General features: G+C 38.5%; 1 protein-coding gene across 1 annotated transcript; it reads right to left on the bottom strand.

Annotated features, from left to right (window-relative positions):
- Window positions 1-580: 580 nt before the first annotated feature.
- Window positions 581-24,687, bottom strand: LOC127558389 (arylacetamide deacetylase-like). The gene is made up of 5 exons (XM_051991771.1): window positions 24,424-24,687; window positions 14,912-15,119; window positions 10,821-10,890; window positions 8,624-8,795; window positions 581-1,588 (listed from the first exon to the last, which is right to left on the bottom strand). Exons 1-5 carry the CDS (start codon window positions 24,559-24,561, stop codon window positions 980-982), a joined length of 1,197 nt encoding a protein of 398 aa, XP_051847731.1. The 5' UTR covers window positions 24,562-24,687; the 3' UTR covers window positions 581-979.

The raw sequence follows: 24,687 nt of genomic DNA, 5'->3' as shown, positions 1-24,687 counted from the left end.
TTTATGAATGCCCCCTCCCACATCTGGCCTTGATTACGTGTCCTCAACCAAGTCCATTTTAGGATATAAAATATTCCCACTTAGACACGCCCCCTCCACCCTGAGCAAATACTCCCATTAAGATTTTTTTTTGTCCTTCTCCAGCTGGGTAAATTTCTTTGTACATATGGGGCCAAACCTCTGTCTAAATTGTCACATAGTATGTATGTATTTTTTTTTTGGCTTGCTCACAATGCCACATAATAATAAAGCTCATGTTTCTCCTAGCGTTCCCAAAGATTCCATATGGATCCCCAACCTTCATCTTCACTCTAACCCCAGCAATGAACCCAAATATACCAGTGTGAAAGATACAGAAGAGGCAGAATCAGCAGAACTGGGCAGCTGCTTGAGTGGGGGCTGGGAATTTAGGGGATGAAAGAGAAAGAGAAAGAACGAGTCAAACCTGACTTGGAAGTTTTGAAGCTGATCCACAAAGACAGGGATGATGGAAGGTTGGGCAGACTTTTACAGAGGAGAAGATGGTCATTCCAATTTGGGACCTGTTGGGTTGGAGGTACTGAAATAATAAAAACCACCATTACAACAATAACCACTGACATTTATAGAGTTTTAAGGTCGGCAGAATCCATTTACATTTTCTTCTTTGGACATCTTGGTTAGCATGTGCAGTATGCCATTGGAGTTGTAGAGCAGGTGCTTAGGATGGACAGAGGAGCTTCACTGATCATCCTCGGCCCCCCATCTCATCTGCTTTGAACTTCTCCCAAACACTTAGAACATTTGACATGGCAATACATCAGTCTGCATGCAGGTTTTCTCCCTTTCATTTTGAATTGCAGCTATTTGGGGCTGACTAAACCATGTTTTAATCCAGTTTCTAACCCCTATTCTCAATTTACCCCACCCCTTCCAGCAGCCAAACTTGTGACCTACACACAGCAGGAACTGACTTTAGGTGGAATAGCCCGAATGATCCCTAGAGATTCTCCTCCAGCCACTTCAGATACTTGTTGGTTACCCTGTGGCTTGCTCTAAAATTCATTAGTGAGTTACCGAATGACAGGATGCCATGGAAGCCATCTTCCACATGTTCATGGACCACCTGGACCCCTGCGGCCCTAAGGCGGGAGAGGTACATGAGCCCATCGTCTCTTAAGACATCATACTGACAGGTGAGGATATGGGTCAACGGTAGACCCTGTAACTTAGAATCATCAGCTAGTAGGGGGGATGCTCTGACATCTAGAAATCCAGGGTAATTTTTTATGAGATCAGAGTGTCCATGAACGGGATTGGAGTAAAGATGTCCTTTTTTAAACCTCTCAGGAAGCAGAGTACTCCAGTTAACAAACTTGAAGAGATGGCTTGATTCCACAGGCACATGTTGGTTGGCAAGCATGGCTTCCTTGAGGGCCTTGTCTGAGGTAAAATACGTACTCCAAAACACAACCATTTCATATTTTTTCAGGATGGGCATATCGCCATTTTCTCGATATGATGGTAAATCCAGATCAAGAGCCTGAAGAGCAGGATAAATTAAAGACTGAATCTTGATTTTTATTTTGACATCTGGATCATCTAGAAGCTGAAAATAAAAGAGAAGATATTTTGCTTAATTAGAATTCATAGCTGGATAAGACCTTAGAAGTCATCTAGTACAATACTATCAATTAACAGAAATACTAAAACCTTCAAAGACAAAACAACTTAGTCATGGTTATAATATTCCATCTCTTACAGCCAGCCTTGACATTGATATCCCCTACCCTCTTATAGAAGATGTCTTCAAGACACTCTGCTTCACCTTTACTTCTTGGGAATTGTAGCTTCCTTCAAGATATTGCTACAGGTGCTTTCCCTAATAAGTATTTTCTTTTAAATCATTTTGTGTGCAGTTTGTGTGGGATTTTCATTTGTTTCTCTGTGCTGGGTATAAGCTCTTTATGTCAGAGCCTTTAAAAACATTTGTCTTTATAGTCCCAGCAAGCCTAGTATATTTTGCAAGCACCCAGTGAATGATTGTGAAATGAATTGAGTTATCTCTCTGACAAAATTGCCTGGTTGACCTATGAACCAGTCAATGCCTCCAGCATTTTAAGGCCATATTTTGGATATCACATCAATTAATTTCATAATATCAAAATACCCTTTCAAAAGAAATCTAAATTTATTTTCATTTAAGACAAACCATATCTGGAAGGAAGCATACAGAATCTAGAGGATAAGTAGGATAACTTAAAATTTTAGGACTTTCTTCCACCTTTTTTGCTTGATAGGAGATATGGAAATATTCAAGACTCAATTACTGGCTATTTGAATGAATGAATGAGAGAATGACACAGAATTCATTCCATATTTATTTACTATGTGCCAAACACTATTGAGGATTATGTATTAGGGATACATATACAAAAAGAAAGAAAGAAAGAAAAACAATCCATATGGATCAGTTATTTGAGCAAAAATTATTTGCATCTGATATGTCTGATAAAGATTTTATTTCTAAGATATAAAAGGATATGATTCAAATTTATAAGACTAAGGGATAATTTCCAGTAAATACGGAGTTTCCAAAGGAAGAAAGCCAACATATGTATATATATATATATATATATATATATATATATATATATATATATATATATATGTAACCAAATAAAATATTCCAAATCACTAATAGAGAAATGTGAATTAAACCATTCTGAGGTTCTACCTAATATCCATCAGATTAACAAAGTGGACAAAGAAGGAATGTGACAAATGTTAGATGGACAGCATGAAAACAAGTACATTGATGTATTGTTTATGAAGCTATGGATTATCCTACTGTGGTAGAAAGTAATTTGGAACTGTTCCTTAAAACTTAGTTACCCTACTCTGGTTACCCAGAGAGAACAAAGAAAAAGACTCAGAAATACAAAATTTGTAAATTAAAAAAATAATAATCCTGAGGTCAAGAAGTTTGCATTCTAATAGGAAGAGACAAAGCAGAGAGAAGTACAATGGATGAAGAGGAGTACTTTTTCTTTGGAATAAGCCAAAATGGTGGAGCATAGCAAGCTCTTTTCTACAGATTTCTCCAAATTGTTCTAAAAAACACACACCTGCCTGAAGAGAAATTTCCAAAGTTAGAAAGCCAATGCACCAGCCTGAATACTAATGGTGAAATCCAGAAAAAAACACAATGAGTAATTTGTCTAGCCCAAGTCAGCAAAGGGAGACTGCCATAGAGGGCAGTGGAATGGGGTCAGGCCAGGATTATGTTTATTTCTAAGCACTCCAGTGCCCAGAGAGAGATTGTGTGCCAGGGTAAGAAGTCATTCTGGACCCAGACCAGACCACCCCTAGGCCCATTCTGGGGCATTGCAACTAGGACAGATGGGAACTGGCAGCTTTGTCATCCACTCTCTGTCCTAGGTTGAAGACTGAGAATAGACTAAGCAGAGTAATCTGCCCACAGGCATCACATTCCCAGGCAGATCCCTGGATCGTGTATGAAAAAAGGAGGAAGTTCAGAAGCCAGCAATAATGGCAGTTGAGGCAGGGAGGCAGCATGGTTCAGACCCCAGGAACAAAGCAGGGCCTCACTTCCAAAATTTAATGCAGTGTGGAGAGGAATAATGGGGATGGGAGCCTGGGGAAGCCTACAATTCTGCCACTCTGAGACAATGGTGCTTTCCAGAGGGCTGACAGGGTAGAGTCCGGCAATTGCATGTATCATGCTCAGACACAAACCTAGATCAGAATGTTGCAGAGTTCAGACTAGGAATCAGCAGTCAGGCTGTATCCTGAATGACCACTTGGGGAAGACTGAAAGCTTGCAAGTTTCTAGCTTGCCCCTGAGATCCTACAAATGTAGAACATTCAACATCCCAAGAAAGCAGGAGCCCCAGGCAGCCCAGATATTTTGTCCAAAAGTGCCGCAGAGCAAAGCCCTGATGTCATGTCAGGGAGTCCAGAAGTGAAAAGAATGTTAATGGTGGCAAAGATATTCAGAGACAAATGTGAAAGAAGGTAATGACCCCATCTACAAGCAAAGTTTCAGACAAAAACACAATTAGAATTCCTAGAAGAGATGAAATAGATTTTTAAAAATAGAGGAAAAAAATTCTTGAAAATTGGAAAAGAAATGAGAGCAAGGAAGAAAGAATTGGGAAATAAGCTAATAGTTTGGCGCAAGAGATATAGATGCTTGCCCAAGTAACAAACTCCTCAAAAATTCAAATAGACCATTTCATATAAATATAAGGGAATCCTAGTATGCTACACTTGTTAGCATAAAAACCAAGATTCTGATGATGAATGATGAAACAAAATGAGATGATTTTTTTTTTGGACATGGCCAATGTGAAAATGTATTTTGATCTGATGTTTATAGGGGGGAAAGAAAATAACTTACATCGTTCTTATAAAAGAAAATAAAAAGCGACAGCAGTGATAAGTAGAACTATAAGGGAGCTAACTGATAGGTTCTTTCTCAAAGTTATGCTAGAGTTTATTTGATTATGACTCAAGAACTAGGAGGAGGAGAAGGGATGAGTGTTGTAAAGAAGGGTGGCAAGAATGAAGGGACCTTGGAGGCTATCTAATCTTATATTCTCCATTTACAATAAGGAAGCAAACACTTAAGTGTTTGTTTATTTCTAAGCACTCCAGTGCCCAGAGAGGGACTGTGTGAGACTTGCTAAGTGTCACAAAGATTGGGAACTAACAGAGTAAAAGATTTCTTTGGGGATCTGATTTTATCTTGTTTCCTTAACAGTCTCCAGTCACCACTCTAATATTAATCACAACAGTGGATGTTTAGAACAAATCTTCCAGTTGTCACTGGAGAGAAAGAGTTCTATAAAATGATCACATTCCCTCTCCTGGATTATTTGCTTCCTTTAATTTAGTTAAAATTTGCTCTCGTTCTCTTCCCTGGTCACCAAAGCTCACTGGAAAGTAATTCAATAATCAATTTTCTTGTCCTCTCTTTCTTTTATACTGAATTTGTCCTGAAAGGCTTATGTGCACCAAGCACACATTCTCTAGAGAGTGCTAGTGGGGAACAATGAAGAGATTCTTGGATTTAGAGTGATATGTTCTGAGTTTGAGTCATAAGGGCATGGGATTAAAAGCTGGAAAAAGTTTCAAAGATCAGCTAATCGTGACTTCAACAATTTGGCTGAAGGAGATTTTAAATATCTGCTAATCCAGTCTTTGATTTTCATAGATGAGGAAACTGAGGTTCAGAAAACAAAGTGATTTGTTCAAGGTTAGAGTCACTGAATGGCAGAAAAATCAAAATTTTATCTCCAATCCCATCTCTGCCTCACCAAGACTACATTTTCCTTGTAGGAAGAAGAGAATATATAACAGTAACAGCTAAGTTAATTATAAGGTGATCTGCACAGTGAAAAAAACTCTAGGAAATACAGAAATTAGAAAAGGCTTCATGGAAAACTTAACTAAGAAGGAAGATAGGGAAGCAGTCAACTAATAGTGAGGAGGGAGTATATTCTCCACCCTAGAAAGGGTCTGGTCACTACATGGAAATGGAGATCTGTGGAGGAGAGCAGTGAGCTCAGTATATTTGGGATTGAAGCAAGATTAATGGAAAAGAGAGGTCAGAAAGCATTAAAGATCATATTGAGTTATTTTGTCCTAAAGTCCTAGGGAACCAATGAAATGATTTTGAGCAGAGAAGTGACTGTCCAACATGGGTCTTCAGAAGATAATTTTATCATGTCTATAGAGCATGGATTTGTGAGGGGAATGAACTGAAAGGAGAGCAACTCATTAGAAGTCTATGACAGTAGTGAGAAGTGATGAGAGCCTAAGTCAGAGTGGAGGTATATAGACATGGAGAAAAGAGGATGTTTGTAAGACATGCTATGGAAGTAGAATTGACAAGACTTAATAACAGTGAGAAGTCAACTTGGCCAAAGTGCCAGAGTTGACTCAGTTGTAGAATGGAACAGTTTTGAAGAAGGAAAATGAGACATATTGAAGTGCTGAGAGGAAATCCGAGTGGAGATTTCCAGCAGGCATTGAGGAAAAATCAGATCTGGGATTCTAGAGAGAGATTAAGATTAGACTAGAAATTTGGGGGCCGTTAATGTAGTATCAGATGAACATAGGAAAGAGAGAAGAGAAGAGAAAGGTAAGAGGAAGGGAACAGGAAAAAAAGGGTGGGGAGAGGAGGAGCGAAGAGAAGGGCAGAGCCAAGTATTAAAGGTCAACCATGATTAAAGGAAGGGAAGTTCTGGAGTCAGTACAAACCTTTAGACCATTGTTAAATTTTCAGTGAGCATTCGAACCTCAGAAATTGGCAAACGTTACAAATCAAAGTGTGATTTATCATTTTGTTGATTGTTTAGGTTTAAGAAAGTCCAGGTGGATGTTCATAATGCAGATTATAATTAAAAGTATTCCAGCTGTACTTTCAGAGAGCTTATTAAACATTTACCAGCAAAACCCTGATTAGATGGCAGCAAAATGAATGAAGAATTAGCAAAGCAGAATGAAGAAGGATCAAAAAGTCAGGAGAATCAAAGGTCAATTATAACCAAAGGGCAATGTAGGCAATTTGATTAGCACAGTTCTCCACTGTACAGGCCTGAGGCTTGGCTGGTATTAGCCTCTTCTGGAAAATCTTAATAAATTTACAATAGGCAAAAGTTCTCTCTTCCCCTTAACAGGCAAAAGTTCTCTTTGAAAAAGAGAATGACTCATGATTAAGGTACATTAAGAAATAAGCTTAGCAGCAACAGGATGAATAGATTGGAGAGAGGAGACATTGAAAGTACAGAAATCAGGAGGGAAAATATGGTAATAGTTCACATGGAAGTCAATGAAAGACTGGACTACAGTGATAGTAATGAATTAAGGGAGAAGGGACTGAATGGAAGAGATGCCGAGGCAGAATTAGAAAAAATGGGCAGTTGCTTGGATGGGGGCTGGGAGTTATGGAATGAAAGAGAATAAAAGAATCAACTGTGACTCGGCAGTTTCAAAGTTGATAGGCATTCACAGAAAGAGAAATAATTGAAAGCAGATAAATAGAGAAGAGGTTAATGATTTCATTTAGAAACTATTGGGCTGGTAGTATAAAAACCACCTCTACAATAACCACAGAGATTTATACAGTGTTTTAAGGTTGGCAAGTTCAAGTTCTACTTGTATTTCCTTCTTTCCTTTTTTCAGGTTTAATATGTGTAATCCTTTTAAACATATTTCCAAGAATATCCAAAAATAATCAGACCAAAAGAGAGAAAACCATAAAAAAGAAAAAAAAAGGGGCAAATAATAGGATTTGATCCATGTTCAGTCTTTATAGTTTTCTCTCTAGATGTGGATGGCACTTTCCATCCCAAGTCAAAGGGAAGTGTCCTGAAACACTGCATTGCTAAGAAGAGCCAAGTCCATCATAGTCGATCATCACATAATCTTGTTAGTACTGGGTATAGTCTCCCACAGGATTGTGGGGAAGTGTCCATCTCTGTCTTTGTCTATCTTTTGGTTTCTCTTATCTTTCTGTCTCTGCCTATTTAAATTTCTTTGTGTAATCTGGACAAGTTTAAGGAGTTCTCAAGGACAATGTCCTGGGTCAGCACATATTCCTTGTGACATGGGTTTCACATCCAAAACAAAGGATTACCTCATCATGGAATGAGGTCATCTGTGCTAAGTCCACATAAGAATCCATCAACCCTATTATGAAGGGAGGCAAAGAACCCTGATATAGGAAAAAATGTGGGTCACATAAGTAGAATTCAATGAGAAGGGGGTGGAGGGAGTCCCCTGAACATGTAAGGAAGCAGTTCCCTGTAGACATCCAGAGGTGTGCTAACTATAAATACTTATTTACATGGTAATATCCCAATCTTGATTCTGTCTTTAAAAATTAATCCATAAATTTATAAATATAAACATAGAAAATAGATCAGATATATGAGAAAACTGAGACCCAGGATGTTAACGTGACTCATGAGAGTCACCCAGATAGTGAGAGTTCAGTTGGAACCAAGAACCTATGACCTCCCCACCACAATATCTCCTGTGCTTGGGATCAATAATAGTTTCCCCCTCATCTTGTAGCAGCTTCTGAATCCTCATTTTTTCATGAAGGATTCCTTAAAATGCCCATTGCTTAGGGTTCCACGGTGTTTCCATTCTTCTCTTTCATGTCTATTTGCCAACCATCTGGCCTAGATTATGATTCCCTCCCACCTCCTTAGAATATGTTTTTTGAGTTCCTTCTTGGATAGTCTCCTTCCCTTCATATGTAGGAACTCATTTTAAAAAATAAGATCTGGAGCAATATTTCACGACTTTCTTATCCCATTGGATGGGCCACTGAATTAAAAGCTCATTTCTATTATGCTGCATGAGTAGAGCATTCCAGAAGCATTGCCCTCCAAAGCATTTCCACATTATTTTGGAAAGAAAAGAAACAGATCTAACAAGAGGAAGGGATACATTTAAAAAAGAATAATAGATTCACATCTGATCATTCCTATCATATTCTCAAGGGTCAATAATAAGTAGGTACATCTTCATTTAATTTTTTTTGACACAAACATGACATTGAAAAGTTCATTAAATAAATAAAAAAATACAGATATTTATTTAATACCTTCTGATTGACAGCTGCAGCTAAATTTCCCCCAGCACTATCTCCGGCAATACAGATGCGGGTGGGATCCACGCTGTACTCTAAAAGGACTTTCTTCCTCAAGAACCACCTTAAGGCATCATATACATCTTCAAATTGAGTTGGAAAGTGATATTGGGGTGATAATCTGTAGCTTTTTTAAAGAAGAAAACAAAATATGGAATAATAAGATGAATTCCAAATGCTAAAGACATATGCTATGTGGGATTTTTTTTCCTTTTCAAACTAAAAACAATAGGATGTGTATGTGAGGTTTAAATGGTCTTTTGAATCATTCCTATACAGGGAAAGGAAATGTCATTTTCATAATGTATAATGTATATATTGAAACAGTCTTTTAAAGCTGAATTTTTGCATTCATCATCCATCAGAATATCTCACAACATGGAGCATGTAGGAGAATGAGTGGCCACTGTTTAACAAATAGGAGAATGATGGTGCAATTAGCTTTGAAACCGACTGGATAGGAAATGGTCCTTCCATGACTACTCTTCCACTTTTGACAATTGTCTTTCTTACTGACCCATATGACTGTTCCCTTAGCTTTGTTATCTCTTTTCTCCCTCCCTGTAAGAGGCCACTATGGGTTCTGATTCCCGTAGCTTGGTAGAATACACAATTAAATATCAGTCACTTTGATTTATGTTGTTGGCTCATAATTGTGTAAATTTGATCATGTTTTCTACTTCTATATTTCTGCCTATTATGTTGGCAGCAGAGTCATAAATTGATTAAGGATGATGCTTATTTGTGTGTTAAATTCAAATAGTTACCAAAGCTTCTGAAAGACAGCAGAGAATAAGGAGTCAAAAGGCCTGAGTTCAAGAGCCATTTCTAATACATTCTAGCTAAGATGCCAGGCTGTTTTGGTAATGAGAATTTCCTTTTTTTTTTTCTTCTGAGGCAATTGGGGTTAAGTGACTTGCCCAGGGTCACACAGCTAGGAAGTGTTAAGTGTCTGAGGTTAGATTTGAACTCAGGTCCTCCTAACTTCAGGGCTAGTGCTCTATCCACTGTGCCACTTAGTGGCCCCTGTAAAGAGTTTCCTGACTGAAAATTCCTGACTGAACCCTGAGGGTTTGGATGAGTAGTTAATTGATTTGCTCTTTTAAAAAATTTTATAAAAGCTCTAAATCATCTTTACACCTATATATATCATCTTTACACCTATACACCTATCTCATATAAATAATATTCAGGGCTTATTTGTTTTATCATTAAACACACATTATAGAAAGTAAACTTGATTATGCCCTTATATACATGAAGTAATCGGATTATTTATTTTGCTAGGACTTTTCCACTTTAAAAAAAAAAAAGTTGATTTCATTTTTTAAAGTTTGTCTTTGTCATTTTTGGTTAATTTCATTTGCTTTAATCATCACGAGAGCTACTTAAACCTTTTTTACTTTTATAATCACTTCACTCCTGGGTCTCAGAAACAATCCAAATGTCAGCAGGTTTCAGGTGCCACTTCCTTACCCAGCTATGAACTCCTAGATTGCAGATAGAACATAAAAACCAGAAGAGGCTTTAGAAATCCCATCTAGCCCAATTTTCTCATTTTGGAGTTGAGGAACCTGAATCCCAGAGAATGGAAAGGAGTTGTCCAGTCTTTACCTTGGGAATTCATTGAAATTATCTACTAAATATTGAGAGATTTCCTTCCATGTCAAGTCATGGTGGATAAAAGGGTTTGGGCTTATTCAGGGAATGTATCTGCTTTCTACACATATTCTACCAGTTTCTCCTCCCCCTCTTCCTTGAATGGTGGCAGAAGGTCCAAACATATCCAGCAGTTTCTATTGTTATTCCTTCCATACTCTGGGCCGGCAGATATTGAATAAAATTAAGTTAGATTGAATTAAGGAATTAGCCACTTGGTGGCTTTTGGCCCATTAGCCTGACCTTTCTCAAACTGGTTGATCGATTCCCTGTGGGAGCATCTGATAAACTATCTGACACCATCTGTGGCCATTAAGTAACTTTACCAAGATAGGTTACTCTGACCTAGGTCTTTCTAACTCACAGGAGGCCTCCTGCTCACACATCAAGCTGCCTTGGAAGCAGCTGAGACGTAGTAAAGACAAAGCACAATAATGGAAGGTGATGGACCCCTTGTCTAACAGATCTAGTGTAAAACCCAAATCATTCTTACTTAGTTGATACGACAACAGCATCGAGTTTGTTCGCCATCTTTCTTGCCAATTCATCATATGGAAACCAAGCTAAAATACAAGAAATCAAATTAAATCAATTAGAATTGACAGGGAAAGTTGCCCTTTTCTCTCAAAGAAATCCTTCAGCTGTTTCTCAGTACTTAGAAATCACTGCAGAGTGAATTGTGGGAACTATCAGTATTGATCTGTCTAGAGAGAAAAATGAGCTACATCAATCTAAAGGAGCAGGCTCTCCCCATATGTGTGCATTAAGAAAACCCTTTCCACAGCTCTGAAGGCAGCTACTTGCCTGAAATTTTCAAGGTATGGAGCTGATGAAGGAGAATTTTTGAATGTGGAACAGGATTACAAAAAGCTATAGAAGGGGATGAATGCAAGCAAAAATGATCAGCCCCCTGTGATGCAGAAAGAGATGGAGTACATTATTTTCTCTTCACAGACAATGATATTTGTTTGCTTCACAGGCCACTCTGATAGGAAACCTCAATGGAGCAGAGTTAATGGGATTCTGGTTTAGGAGAAAGCCAAGCAAATATTGATCTCCTCCCCTCCAGAAGTACCTGGGATATTTGAAAAAGGCTTCAAATCAATCTTTCCCTTCTAAGAAGCTTTTTGCCTTATAACAACAACTGTAACAACAAAAAGGTCATGGGAGGAGGGAAGTTTTCTGAATAAAATCTTTTCCAAAAATTAATATCATTCTGTGTCTCCTTTTGAAGAAAATTATATGTGCCTCTAAAACTTCTAAGGTTGTGATAGGAAATGACTTTGGGGAAAATAGAATACCAGTATTCAGCTTGGATGGGACTCTGGCAGCCATTTTGGCAACCCTGAAAAGAAACCCCAGTCTGATATAGCCAAAAAAAGGTCCTCTACTCTCTGATTGGAGACCTTAAGGGGGAACCCAGAGCTTCTCCAAGAAGCCCCTTCCATTTTTAGAGTGTTAAGAAATTTATTCCTGACAATAGGCCCACATTTTTTTCTTTGCCCTTTTCACCACCACTCCTAGCTATGCCCCTTGGGGCTGAATGGAACAAAGCTAACCCAATCTCCATGGTAGAGTTTTTCAAATATCTGTTGGTGTGTTGGGTTTTTTAAAGGATATTTAATATTTTATTTTTCCCAATTACATATAAAAACAATGTTTACATTCTTTTTCCTTTTCAAATTTTGAGTTCCAAATTCTCTCCCTTCCCTTCTCTTTGAGAAGGCACACAATTTGACATAGCTTATTATGTGTAATCATACAAAACACATTTCCATGTAAGTCATTCTGTTAAAAAAAAAAGACAAAAACAAAAAATAAAAATAAGGAAAATAAAAAAAAAAGTATCTTTTATTTGTCTTCTGGCTCTACATTAATTTTTCTGAAGAAAAACAGCACTTTTTATCCTAAGTTGTAAGGCAGAAATAAGTTTCATGTGTTTATCTCCCAACTTCCCCCAATTTCCTCTCCATTACAAAATCTCTTTCAGGCCTTTTCGATGTCAGATAATTTATCCTTTTCTACTTCTCCCTTTTCCTTCTTCTAGTGCATTCTTTTTCATTACTTAATTTTATGTATTTAGATATTCAACTTACACCTCTGCTTTCTGTCTATGTATACTCTTTCTAACTGCCTTAATGATGAAAAAAATTTAAGAGTTGTAAATATCATTTTCTCCATCTAAGAATATAAAGTTTATCTCTATTAAATCCCTTATGGTTTCTCTTTCCTTCTGTTTCTTTTGCACTTTGTATTTGAAAGCTGAATTTTCTATCCAGCTGTGATTTTTTCATCAGGAATACTTGTTTCATTGAATGTCTACTTTCTCTCTGAAGGATTACACTCACTTTTTTGGGAGGTGATTCTTGACCATAATTCTAGATCGTTTGCTCTTAGGAATAAACCGAGCAGCTGGTTCTTCTTTCATGATTTTCTTGCATCACTTTCATTTCTCTTCCCAATTTTTCCTCTACCTCTCTTACTTGATTTTTAAAATCCTTTTTGAGTTCAAGGCCCCAAACCAATTAAGGTTTTTCTTGGGGTCTTTGAATGTAGGAATCCAGACTTTGTCCTCTTCTGAGTGTGTATTTTTATCTTTTTCGTCACCATAGTAACTTTTAATGGTCAGAAATTTTTATGTTTTGGGCTCATTTTCTTATTTCTTGACTTAACTCCACCCTAAAGTGGTGCTCGACTTCCCAAGTGGAGGGGGCACTGTCCCAAGCTTTAAAGTTTTTTGTGCAACTCTTTCTATTCCTGATTGTGTGTAAGTTTTTATCTCTTCCAAGATTATGCTCTAGGGAGAGAGGGATTTACTTCTCTTCTGTACTTTGCACTGGTTTGTGAGTGACCACAACATTTCTTTTCAATCCTGGGACTATGCCCAGGGTTCCTGCTTCCAAGCACTGCTGCACTAGAGCTCTGCCTTGCACCGGGACTGAGACCCAGGACTACGTCCCAGATCCAAGTGCCCCTGTAAATCTTCTGGTTCACTGTCTGATCCCTTTACCATCTATGGGCTGAGAGCTCCGGAAACCACCACTGACTCAGGCACAGCCAAACCTACTCCTGATTTGCTGGGGCCCAATCCACAGTCTCTCTCACCCCAGTCCATCCGATCTTTCCTGCCGGCTTCTCAGGTATCGGGCCAGAAAAAAATCTTTCATTCTATATTTTTATAGGTTTGGCTTTTCTAGAATTTTTTTAGTCACATTTAAAGGTATTTGGAGAAATTTGGGGGATGCCTCAGGCGAGTCCCTGCCTTTCCTCCGCGATGTTTGCTCTGCCTCACACTGGGGAGTTCTTAGCATTGTTCAGGAGAAAGGGTTCCAATCCCAGAATTCTGTGAAACTGGACAGGTCCTCTGAGACCAGCAGATCCAATCCCTCCTTTTACAAATAAGGAAACTGAGGCTCAGAAAAAATGACTGCTCAAGATCACATGGAAAGTAAATAGCAGGACCATATTAAACTAAGATCTCTCCCTCAGGCCCAGGGCATGTATCTCATAGGCAGGTACATTTTGGAAAGGGGATAAGGCTTAGCGTCAGGAAGATCTAATTTCACTTAATCTTAAGAGGTCCCAGGCCATTCTCTCCTGTTACAAATTTCACAAGAGTTGATGATTTACATTTACATTTCCACAACAAGGATTCCTGCAGTGATAAATTCATAAGTCCAGAAAAACCAGTTATCTTAGATATACCCTGAGGGAACAGGAAGGAGAATAAGCATTTGTGGATGTTTATTCTAACAACCACAATATACCAGATATTATGTGGAACCCTTTAGAAAAATTATCTCATTGAATCCCCACAACTCGGAAGGTAGTTGCTATTATCATCCCCATTTTACAGCTGAGGAAACTGAGGAAGAGAGCAGTGAAATGACTTTCCCAGAGTCATAGAACTAGTAAATATCAGAGGTGCTCTAACCACTATATCACCTGCTCCCACTAAAGAGCTGAAAGACCACTTCTTTGTTCTGATTGTGCATCCATCAAAGAAACATAACTATGATTTGGTAGACTCGGAGCACCTGCCTTTATAAGCTAGTATCCTCTGCAAATGATCAACACTGATTATTATTATTATTATTATTGTTTTTTTTTTTTTTTTTGCTGAGGTAATTGGGGTTAAGTGACTTGCCCAGGGTAACACAGCCAAACAGTGTTAAGTGTCTGAGGCCAAAAAATTTGAACTCAAGTCCTCCTGACTTCAAGGCTGGTGCTCTATCCACTGTACCACCCAGCTGCCTCACTAATTATCTTGTAAATTCATAACATAGCATTCTGGTTAAAGTTCATCAAAGCCCAGAAATCGTGGAGTAGTTAGCTGTGTCTTTTCCTCCCTTCCTTTCCCCTCTGCTTTTCTTTCTCTTTAACTCCTCTCCTTCTTCCTCTCCCTTCTCCTCTGTTCTCCCCTTCATTCTTTCTCTCTCCTCCCTTGTCTTCCTCTCCATCTTCGTTCTCCCTTCTGTCCTCTAATCTCCTCTCTGTTGTGTTCTATTATCCCCTAATTACAAAATATCCTGATTTATATCAAAGATCCACTCCAAGGTTTAGTTCCCTAAGAAAAGTACTTACTAGCATCTCCTGTGGTCCAGCCACCACCATGAATATAAAACACAGCTCTTCTCAGGGTAGACGATTTCTGCTTCGGCTCAAAGACTCGAACCGGAACTTTATTGAAGAGAGTGTCTGTCACTGTAACGTTCTCATCTGCTGTCGGGGGGACTTTAAAGAGGTTAAAGAGCAGAAGATGTCCAAATCCCAGCGTTTCCAAAAGGATTGACTGATATCAAGAAACACAAGGAAAAGTACAGCTGTGAATTCCACACACACCCGAGAGTATGGCTCCCTATTGCTACCGTAGCCCAAAGAGTCACGGACAACAGATACATTATTGAATTTTGATGGATTCAGTATGTTTTATATACATTATCTCATCTGACCCCCCCGCAATGGTGCTGGGTAGGCGGTGCTATTATGTATCCATAACCAACTGTCCCAGCAGAATCCTAGCTGAGCAGCCGAATCTGCCTCTGCAATCCCAGGAGGAGTACAATTCTTTTAGCCAAAATATCTGCCTGGCACAATGACGTCAGGGCTGCTCGAGATCAGCAACAACTAAATCCTCTGCTGCTTTCCCCTATGGTATTACCTCCCATCTGAATACTCAGTTTGCATCTTGTCTGTTTCTAGTTGTTTACCTGGAGTCCCCGACATTAAATTGAGGGAATCCTTGAGGACAGAGACTGTTTGTGTATCCCCAGCACCTCACACAGTATCTGGAACTCAGTAGGTGTTTAATAAATGAAATTTTATTTGACGATTATCTGACATCAGCACTTTGCGATAACTGAAGTTTTCTTTATCTTATTAGACTCCAGGACTTTTCTGGCTTCTTGTTAGCCTTGGTTCTATATCGGAGCTTGAATTAATGTTGGCCATGGAACCTAAATTCACTTTATTATTTGTATGTGCACATACACACACACACACACACACACGCACACACAGCACATCCTATGACAAAATTCCCACTGATTTCCAGAACCTACTTATACTAATATTATATTATTATTATATATTTATATTATTATTTACTTATACTAATTATATACTATTACATATACAATTATTATATAGTATTACTAATATATATAATTATAATTATATACTTATACTAATACCCATAGCCAGAATTTGTCCTCCAAACATCTATTACCCTTTTCTCCAATTACTTAAGCTACTTTATAGAGAGTCATGTCTAACCTTGATCCAGGGTCTTTTTCTCATTTAACAGGAAAAAAGTATGGCACACCTAAATCAGAAAACCTTTTCTTTTGGCCTGTCTCCCAAGTTCTGATCTCCTTGGTGAGTCCAACTTGATGGATGATAGAGGTTCCAATTCAATTAGAGAATGAACAATTAATTAATTATTGTTTATTATTTTATTTAAGTCAAATATTTTTATCTAATTATTAATTTAATTATTACTAACTATGCAAGACATAAACCAGCCACTGAAGGTGATAAGAATAAAATGAAACAATTTGTGACCTGGAGGGGACTGTGGGCCCAGCACTGTGCTAAGTGCTGGAGATACAAAACTAGTCCCTGGGGCAGCTAGGATAGATCACCAGCCTGGAAGTCAAGAGGACCTGAGTTCAAATATGATCTTCAAGGATTCCCCCATTTTAATGCTGGAGACTCTAGATAAATAGATATGGAGACAAATAAATGCAAAGGAGTTTGAATAGGAAGAACAAGAGGGTGGAAAGACTGGGGATGGAGAGCTGAGAAACTTTTAAGTACGAAGTGACCCAGAAGTGGAACCTTGTAAGGGTAAGAATTTCAAAAGCCAAAGCTGAGGCCAGAATTCACTGCAAGCATGAAGGGTGGTATCTGTGAATGGAACCTCCTAGATGGAAGGGTCAAATTTAAAGAACATCTTATCTTCCTAGGTTATTTTTACCTTCTGAATCCAATTCTTCCTGTGCAACAAGAGAACTGTTCGGTTCTGCACACATATATTGATTTAACATGTAAAGGACTGCTTGCCATCTGGGGGAGGGGGTGGAGGGAGGGAGGGGAAAAGTCAGAACAGAAGTGAGTGCAAGGGATAATGCTGTAAAAAATTACCCAGGCATATGTACTGTCAACAAAAAGTTATAATAAAAAAAAAGAAAAAAAATTTAAGGAACATCCAATGATAATCTGCAATCAGGAGTGCTTATAATGTCAGGGCTAGCTCTCTGGAGGACCTCAGGATCAACTGAAGTCCTTGGTCTTTAGAAGGAGGCAGGAGAGCAGCCATATGGCTGGTCAAAGATGGAGTCTGGACTCTGGAGTCTAGAGCCTGAAGTCTTCTTCGTCTAAGAGCGCTGCGGCCAAGAGAGCTCTGTGTCCTCCCTCAGCCCTTAAATCCTCTGTCCCATTACCTCATTACACCACATTAAACATGTGCAGCCATAAGCGCCTTGCTGTGATTCAAGTATATCTTTTCAGAGTTCAGGCCTACTACAAGTGCTAAAGGCAATTATTGTGAAATAAGACTGAAATAGTCAAGTAGAGTCAGACTGCGATTGTATTTAATCTTTTTTTTTTTTTTTGAGGCAATTGGGGTTAAGTAACTTGCTCAGGGTCACACAGCCAGGAAAGAAGTGTTACGTGTCTGAGGTCAGATTTGAACTCAGGTCCTCCTGACTTCAGGGCTAGTGCTCTATCCACCGCATCACCTAGCTGCTCCTCTTGTATTTAATCTTAGAGAAACAAGGAAAACCCTGAAACTTTGTAGGAATGTTATTTTGAGAGTGCCAAATGAACACTGGTGAAAAGCATCATCCAAATAGAGATGAATAGTGGGGAAGGCAGGACCAAGTCAAGGGAGGGATCGGGATGAGAAACATAAATTTAGGAGTCATCTTCTGTCCGGATACCTGAAAATTATTGTGGTTTTCACAAGTATCAACATGATATGTTTAATGAATATACTTATCATTTAAATTTTTCAGTTACCATTTTCCCAGCAGATTCTGGCTTGGGAGTCAGTCTATCAACACAGCTTGAAAAAATCAATCAATTGTCCACAATGCTCCCCTATGTATGTTAAGTGAAGTGAATCAAAGACTGCAGAACCTGTTCCCCTCCCAAAATTCTGCTCCTGTCCCCCACCAAACAATGATCCCTGGGATTTGAGATAATCACTTCGGAAACATTCCCACAGAACTGGAGCACACCCATATTTGTCTTGCATTCTGCACCAGTTCATACAAGTCTTCCCAGTTTTTCTTGAAACCATCCCTTTCATCATTTCTTGAAGAATATTCCATTCTATTCATGTCATAATTTGTTCACTACTACTACTAATGAATTGATGGGCATTTTCTAACCTTCTAATTCTTTTCTTTTAATTCTCTTTCCATGAGCAAGATGTTTGATTTGTTCCTAGGGAGTTTCTGTCAAATGGTGAGTAATTAGGCTTTTTGGGGTCATCCAACATCAGGCAACCAGATTCATTTGCTTCATTTGTTGTATGTTATGCACTCTCTGTGTTGTTGCTCTGTGTTGTAAAACTTCTCTCTTCCACTGATTGAGCTCTCTTTCTCTTTTTGAAACTGATACCAAATTATTCTGGTGGTTTCTACTTTGTAGTATAGTTTGAGCTCTAGCCCTCTTTTTTTCTACTTTTCCCCATTATTTTCCTTAATACTCTGGCCTTCCAGATGAATCATGTTATTATTTTAATAGTTCTATAAAGTAATCCTTTGATAGCTTGATTAGTATGACATTGAACCAACAAATTAAGTTAACATGGCTATTTTTATTATATTAGTTTGCTCCAAACATGCAAAATTAATATTTCTCCAACTCTTTAAATCTGATTTTATTTCTCTGGAGTATTTGGTAGTTATATTCAAATAGTTTCTGTGTGTTTTGCTGATACACTTCCAAATACCTTTTCTAATTATAGTTAAAACAAATGGAATTTATTTTTCTCCCCCACTATGTATATATATATATATGTATGTATAAATGATATAACATATCATATATAATGACATATATGTATGCTAATGATTCATGGGCAATCTTCTGAAATCTTGTGGCTTGGCTGCATTAATTCTTTTAATTATTTTTATTTAACTCTAGACTTAAGCAAGTCGATGTTGGAATCCTTACAAACTGCTAACTAATTAGAGTTGAGCTAATCTTACAAGAAGATTTTGGCCAGAACCTGAAACAAGGTACTAAGTAGAACTAATTAGTACAATGCTTGTGTTTACACCTTTGTGTTCACACCTCCCATAGTGCTCTCTGGCCCAAAGAGCTTTAAGGGAGGTGTGAACTCACAAAGTTTACTTTATGAAGCTGGCATACTTGTGAACTCCAATGAGTAAAGGTGCAAACACAAGCATTGTACTAATTAGTTCTACTTAGTACCTTGTTTCAGGTTCTGCCCAAAACATCTTCTTGTATGATTAGATCAACTCTAATTAGTTAGCAGTTTGTAAGGATTCCAACATTTCCCCCTTTCTTTTGTTTTGGAACATAGGATGGTCATGACCTCCCTGATTTCTCAAGGAGGTGTGAACCCCCAAAAAAGGTGATCACGCCTTTCCTGACACCTCACGAGTCATTACATCATTGCCAAAAATATGATTTTTTCCCCTCTATGATTATGTTTACTCTCTTGTTTTTCTTGTCATGTTGCTATAAAGCTAGAATTTGTAACACTTTTAAATAATGATGATAAACATGCTTGCTTTCTCCTGATCTTAATGGAAAGGCTGTTCATTTTTTACCCTTTCCATAAAATGTTGACTCTTCATTTTCAATAAATATATTTATCATAATAAAGGTTATTTTATATATATATATATAGTTATTCTTTCTAGTATTTTTTTCTTTTTTTGCCTTCTGAGGCAATTTGGGTTAAGTGACTTGCCCGGGGTCACACAATTAGGAAGTGTTGTATCTGAGATCAAATTTGAACTCAAGTCCTCCCAACTTCAGGGCTGGTGCTCTATCCTCTGCAGCACTACCTAGCTGCCCCCTCTTTCTAATATTTCTAATAGAAATTGATATTAGATTTCATCATAATTCTTTACCCCTCCCCCAAAGAGATGACTTTTTCAAGGCATTTAACTGAGGAGTCATATGTGCAAACAAATGACTATTTCTTGATTCCCCAGACTCGTGGCAATTATAAATGGAATCGCTTGGGGAAAAAAAAATAATGATAGCTAGTGTAATTTTCTGGGGAAAGTGAAGGATTAATAGTAAGATCTGGCTTTGAATCAAAAATCTGCCACTTGGTTGCTCTGTTTGCCACTTAGTTGGCTCTGTTTGTTCAATCCTATAAAATGGGAACAATAAGGGCTTCTCTCCATAGTCTTATGGCCAGAGGAAAATGACTTGCTAATCTTTCCATCATATTTTCAAATGATCCAGGGACTCAGAAGCAGAGGAGATGAGGGGAAATGTTCTGGAAAGGAGGAACATTGCCTGTACAAAGGCATCAATTTGATTGGTGAATGAACAGTGAGAGGTTAAGCAAAACATACCACAGATTGTGTGCAGGGCAGAAAAATGTAAGAAGATTGAAAAGGAGGCAAGGGTCGGGTTGTGGAGAGCTTTACATGCCGAAAGTCTATTTCATCTTGTAAATAATAGGAAGTCATTGAAGTTGGTTGAGCAGAGGAGAGGACATGGTCAGGAAATTACAGGCTTGGAAAGTTTATTTAATTTATGAAAATTTGGCAACAATAGACATAGATTTGACACATCAAAGACTGGTGGTAAGAAAGGGAAGGACATGTATGCTAGAGAGGTTTTAAGGATAGAAAGAGCCAGATTTGCCAATGGATTATAAAGATAGGGTAAGTGAGAGTGAAAAATTGGGGATGACCCTATTTATAAGATCTTGAAATAACAATATTCCCAAGAAAGCAGGAAAAAGCACAGACAAGGAAAAACAAAACCCATTGCTCCCCAGAAGTCCAAAAATAAAGTTTAAAGTCATTTTGGAATAATGAGCAAATAAATAAAGGAGAATCCCACCATGAATAGGTTTTATGGTGAAAGGGGGTCCAAAAAAAGCATATGATTCCAAAATATCTACAAGCAAAAGTTCAAAGAAAAATACAGTTTAGTCACAAATCCAACTAGAATTACTTGAAGAGATAAAACAAGAGCTTTATTTTTTAAGCTAAAAATTAAATGACAGGGTTAGCAGGAAAAATGAGTAAAAAAATAGATCTATGGAAGAAAAATCATGAAAAGGCAACTAATAGTTTGAAGTAAAGGGTAGATTTTGATGAATGAAAAAAAACTCCCTAAAAATAGATTTGACCAAATAGAAACTAATGACTTCAGGAAACACAAATAAATATTAAAACAAGGTTTAAAAAGCTTAAAACTGCAAAAAAAAAAAAAAAAGCATCTCATACAACATCAACAGTATACAGCATCAACAAAAACAAATGAACTGAAAAACATATTGAGAAGAGATGATTTAAGACGTGAAAGTAACAAACAAAAAGAGAAATAATATTTCAAGAAATGGCCATTAAAGAAATTTGTTTCCCTTGCCTATTCTTATTTGATTTTTTTTAAATTTGGTTTCATTGGGAAGGAGAAAGGGTCTAGGAAGAGCTGGATATTTAAAAAGAAAAACAAGAATACATAAATATGTGTAGTTTCATATACAGTCCTTCATACCCAGTCTACTGTGGTACATGGAAATTCTATTTTATTTGTTTTAGCTTAGAGTTTTTTTTTTAAGTGAAAAGAAAATCAACTCATACTCAGTTTCCCTTTTTCCTGTTCTCTCCCTCTCTTCCAAACTCTCAGCAAATTGGCTTCTACTTTCATCATTCAAATGCAATTGCTCTTTCCCAACTAGGAAGGGATCTCTAATCTGCCACACTTCTCCTGGCCCTTTCTCAGTACTCATCCTTCTGGATATCCCTTCAGTATTGGGTGCTGCTATTATCTGCTTCTGCACGCTCTCTCCTGAAGAGGTTGTCACAAATGATTAGCTCTTGGTTGTCCCCCATCTGTCCAATTGTTTTCAGTCTCCTTTGCTGGTTCTTCATCCCTGTCATACCTGGCAATTCTTGACTTCTTTTGAAGTTCTCTCCTCTCCTCTCTTTGCCGTCCCTGTCTCATTTGGATGATCACATTGATCCCAATGTGTTTAATAACCATCTCTGGACAGAGCTCTCTATATCCAGTCCTAGTTCCTCAACTGAGATGCAATCATTTGTCACCAATTGTCTTTTGGATGTCTCAAACTTGGTATCCCAGAGACATCTCAAACACAACTTGACTACAAGAGTACATATTGCCCCACCTTCAAAAAAAAAAAAAAACTGAACTTCATCTGAACTCTCTTATTACTGAACCATCATCCTGCCAGTCACTTAGGCTTGCAATTTCCGGGGCATCCGCAATTTCTCACTCTCACTTACCCTACTTTTACAATCCATTGCCAAATCTGGTTTTTTTCTAACTCCAAAACCTCTTGAGCATACATCTCCTTCCCTTCCCTATCACCATTTTTTGTTGTGTCAAATCTACCTCTACTGTTGCCAAATTTTCATAAATTAAGTAAACTTCTCAAGCCTGTAATTTCCTGACCACATCCTCTCCCTGCTCAACCAACTTCAATAATTCCCTCTTATTTACAGGATCAAATATAAGACTTTTGACATGTAAAACTCTTCATAACTGGACCCCTGCCTCCTTTCCAATCTTCTTACATTTTTCTGTCTTCCACACAATTAATGATCAATTTTGCTTATTTTCTCATTATTCCTTTCTCACAATAGTCTATCAACCAAACTGATGCCTTTGTACAGGCAACGTTCCTCCTTCCTAGTATGTTTCCCTTCTTCTCTGCTTCTGAGTCCCTGAAGACCAGAATCTTCCCCTTGGAATTATCTTCCTTTGACTATATTTTCTCTCATAGGAACATAGTGTCTGCATGCTGTTTCCTGCCTTCTGATCAAAAGCTTCTTAAGGGCATTGTCTGTTGTTGCCTATTTTGGCTACTCCAGTGCATGGCATCCAGTCTCAGACTATTAAGCAATTAATAATTCCCTGTTGAGTGACTGTCTGTGATCCAGAGTGATTGTTTAAAGTGTGCCATGGGTGTGACCCAGCCCTGCTCAGTTCACTAAAGCCAATGTCTGATAAAGTGTCAACTGTTCTTCAGTATTAGTTTTTAAAGTTGTTTTGTTAAAATCCAACTCTCCATGATTTCATTTGGGATTTTATTGGCAAAGATCCTTAGAGGGGTTTGACATTTTCTTCTCCAGCTGTTTTTATAAGTAAGGAAACTGAGGCAAGCAGGGTGAAGTGGCTTGCCCAAGGTCACTACCTAGTTGTCTGATACTATATTTGAACTCAGGTCTTTTTGACTCTAGGACCCCTACTCTATCCAATGAGCCACCCATCTGCCCCTTGATCGACTTTCAGTGATACCTAAGGCCAGAAAAAGGCATCTGTCATCAAGTATAATCTACTCTACCAACATTTTCACAACACAACAATCTGGAGCTCCATATTTTTTGGCAAGAAAAGCTGCTGAGCATCAGGGGACTCTAAAGACAAAAAGGAATCAGCTCTTGCCCTTAAGAAACTAAAAGGTTTTATTTATCAGGAGATAACAACTTGTGCACAGCCAAAAGTGGATGGGGGAGTTTGAGGAAGGAAAGAGCACAAGCAGTGAAGGGAGTGGTGAAGGACTTCCTCCGAAAGCTAAGTGACAGGCAGATAGATACAGGAGATGGATGGGCGGATAAATAGATGATAGAGTAGGTGGAAGATAGATGGATAGAAAGGAAGAAAATAAGAGTAGATGGATGAAGAATGGAAATAGAGTAAATGAATGAATACATCCATTAGCATACAGAAAGCAGACAAAGATATATAGATAGGAAGGGAGGAAAGGAGAGAGGGAGGAAGGAAGGAAAGAAGGAAGAAAGGAAGGAAAAAGAAAGCAGGGGAGGGAGGGAGAGAGGAAAGAGGAAAAAGTGAAAGAAGGAAGAAGGGAAGACTAATAGGCAGACAGAAAGATAAACAGATGGATAGACAGAAGATTTGTTAATTACTCTGTGCTAAGCACTCGGGATAGAATTGCAAGCAAGCAAGTCAGTTCTAGCCTTCAAGGAACTTACCGTTGTAACGAGAAAAGAAAGCATAGAAAGGAGAGCTGCAAAAGGGAAGTTTAGAAAGAACAGAGGACGAATGCTTGGCCAAGGGGTTGAACTTGGTAATCAAGAAGAGAGATGGTTCTGAGCAAGATAAGAAAGCCATTCACAATTATATAACCGCACACACTCACGCCCTCACACACACACCCATCCTCATACACTCACACCCTCACACACGCACACACACACTCACTCACACAGCTCTAAACTGTTTCTCTCAGATAGGAGTCTCCAGTGCGAACACTGGAAATATCGACTTTCCAAAGCAATCTCTGTGGGCAAAGGCAAGAGCCCGGCTCCCTGAGCAGCGCTGCCATCCTCCTCCCGGCAGCCGGGCTCTAGTGCCCAGAGCCAGAGCAATTCCTCACTTACCAGCTGCATCTGAAGCCTAATGAAAGAACAAGTCATCATGAGTTTCCATGGCTGGTCGATGTTCTCCGGAAGAGGAGTGTACACTAGGTAGGCGAGAAGGGCACAAGAAACCAGGAGGGCCAGGGATTTCCTTCCCATGCTGCTGCTGCTGGTGGTGGTTTTGGGGCTGTTGCTGCTGCTGCTGAGCCCCGGCTACTCAGACTCGACCCCGCCCAGGAGGAGGGGTTATTTGAGCTGCCTCCAGGCAAAGTCCAAGGCCAAGTG

The sequence above is a fragment of the Antechinus flavipes genome, chromosome 3 (assembly GCF_016432865.1).
Source record: "Antechinus flavipes isolate AdamAnt ecotype Samford, QLD, Australia chromosome 3, AdamAnt_v2, whole genome shotgun sequence".
In the NCBI taxonomy this organism is placed as follows: Eukaryota; Metazoa; Chordata; class Mammalia; order Dasyuromorphia; family Dasyuridae; genus Antechinus; species Antechinus flavipes.
This window is presented reverse-complemented; position numbering and strand designations above follow the sequence as displayed.

Coding starts and splice junctions, on each gene's coding strand:
- LOC127558389 (XM_051991771.1), bottom strand. CDS start 24,561: ATGGGAAGGAAATCCCTGGCCCTCCTGGTTTCTTGTGCCCTTCTCGCC. Junction 10,891..14,911: donor CTGGACCACAGGAGATGCTA/GTAAGTACTTTT, acceptor CTTGTATTTTAG/CTTGGTTTCCATATGATGAA. Junction 8,796..10,820: donor GCTGTTGTCGTATCAACTAA/GTAAGAATGATT, acceptor TCTTTAAAAAAG/CTACAGATTATCACCCCAAT.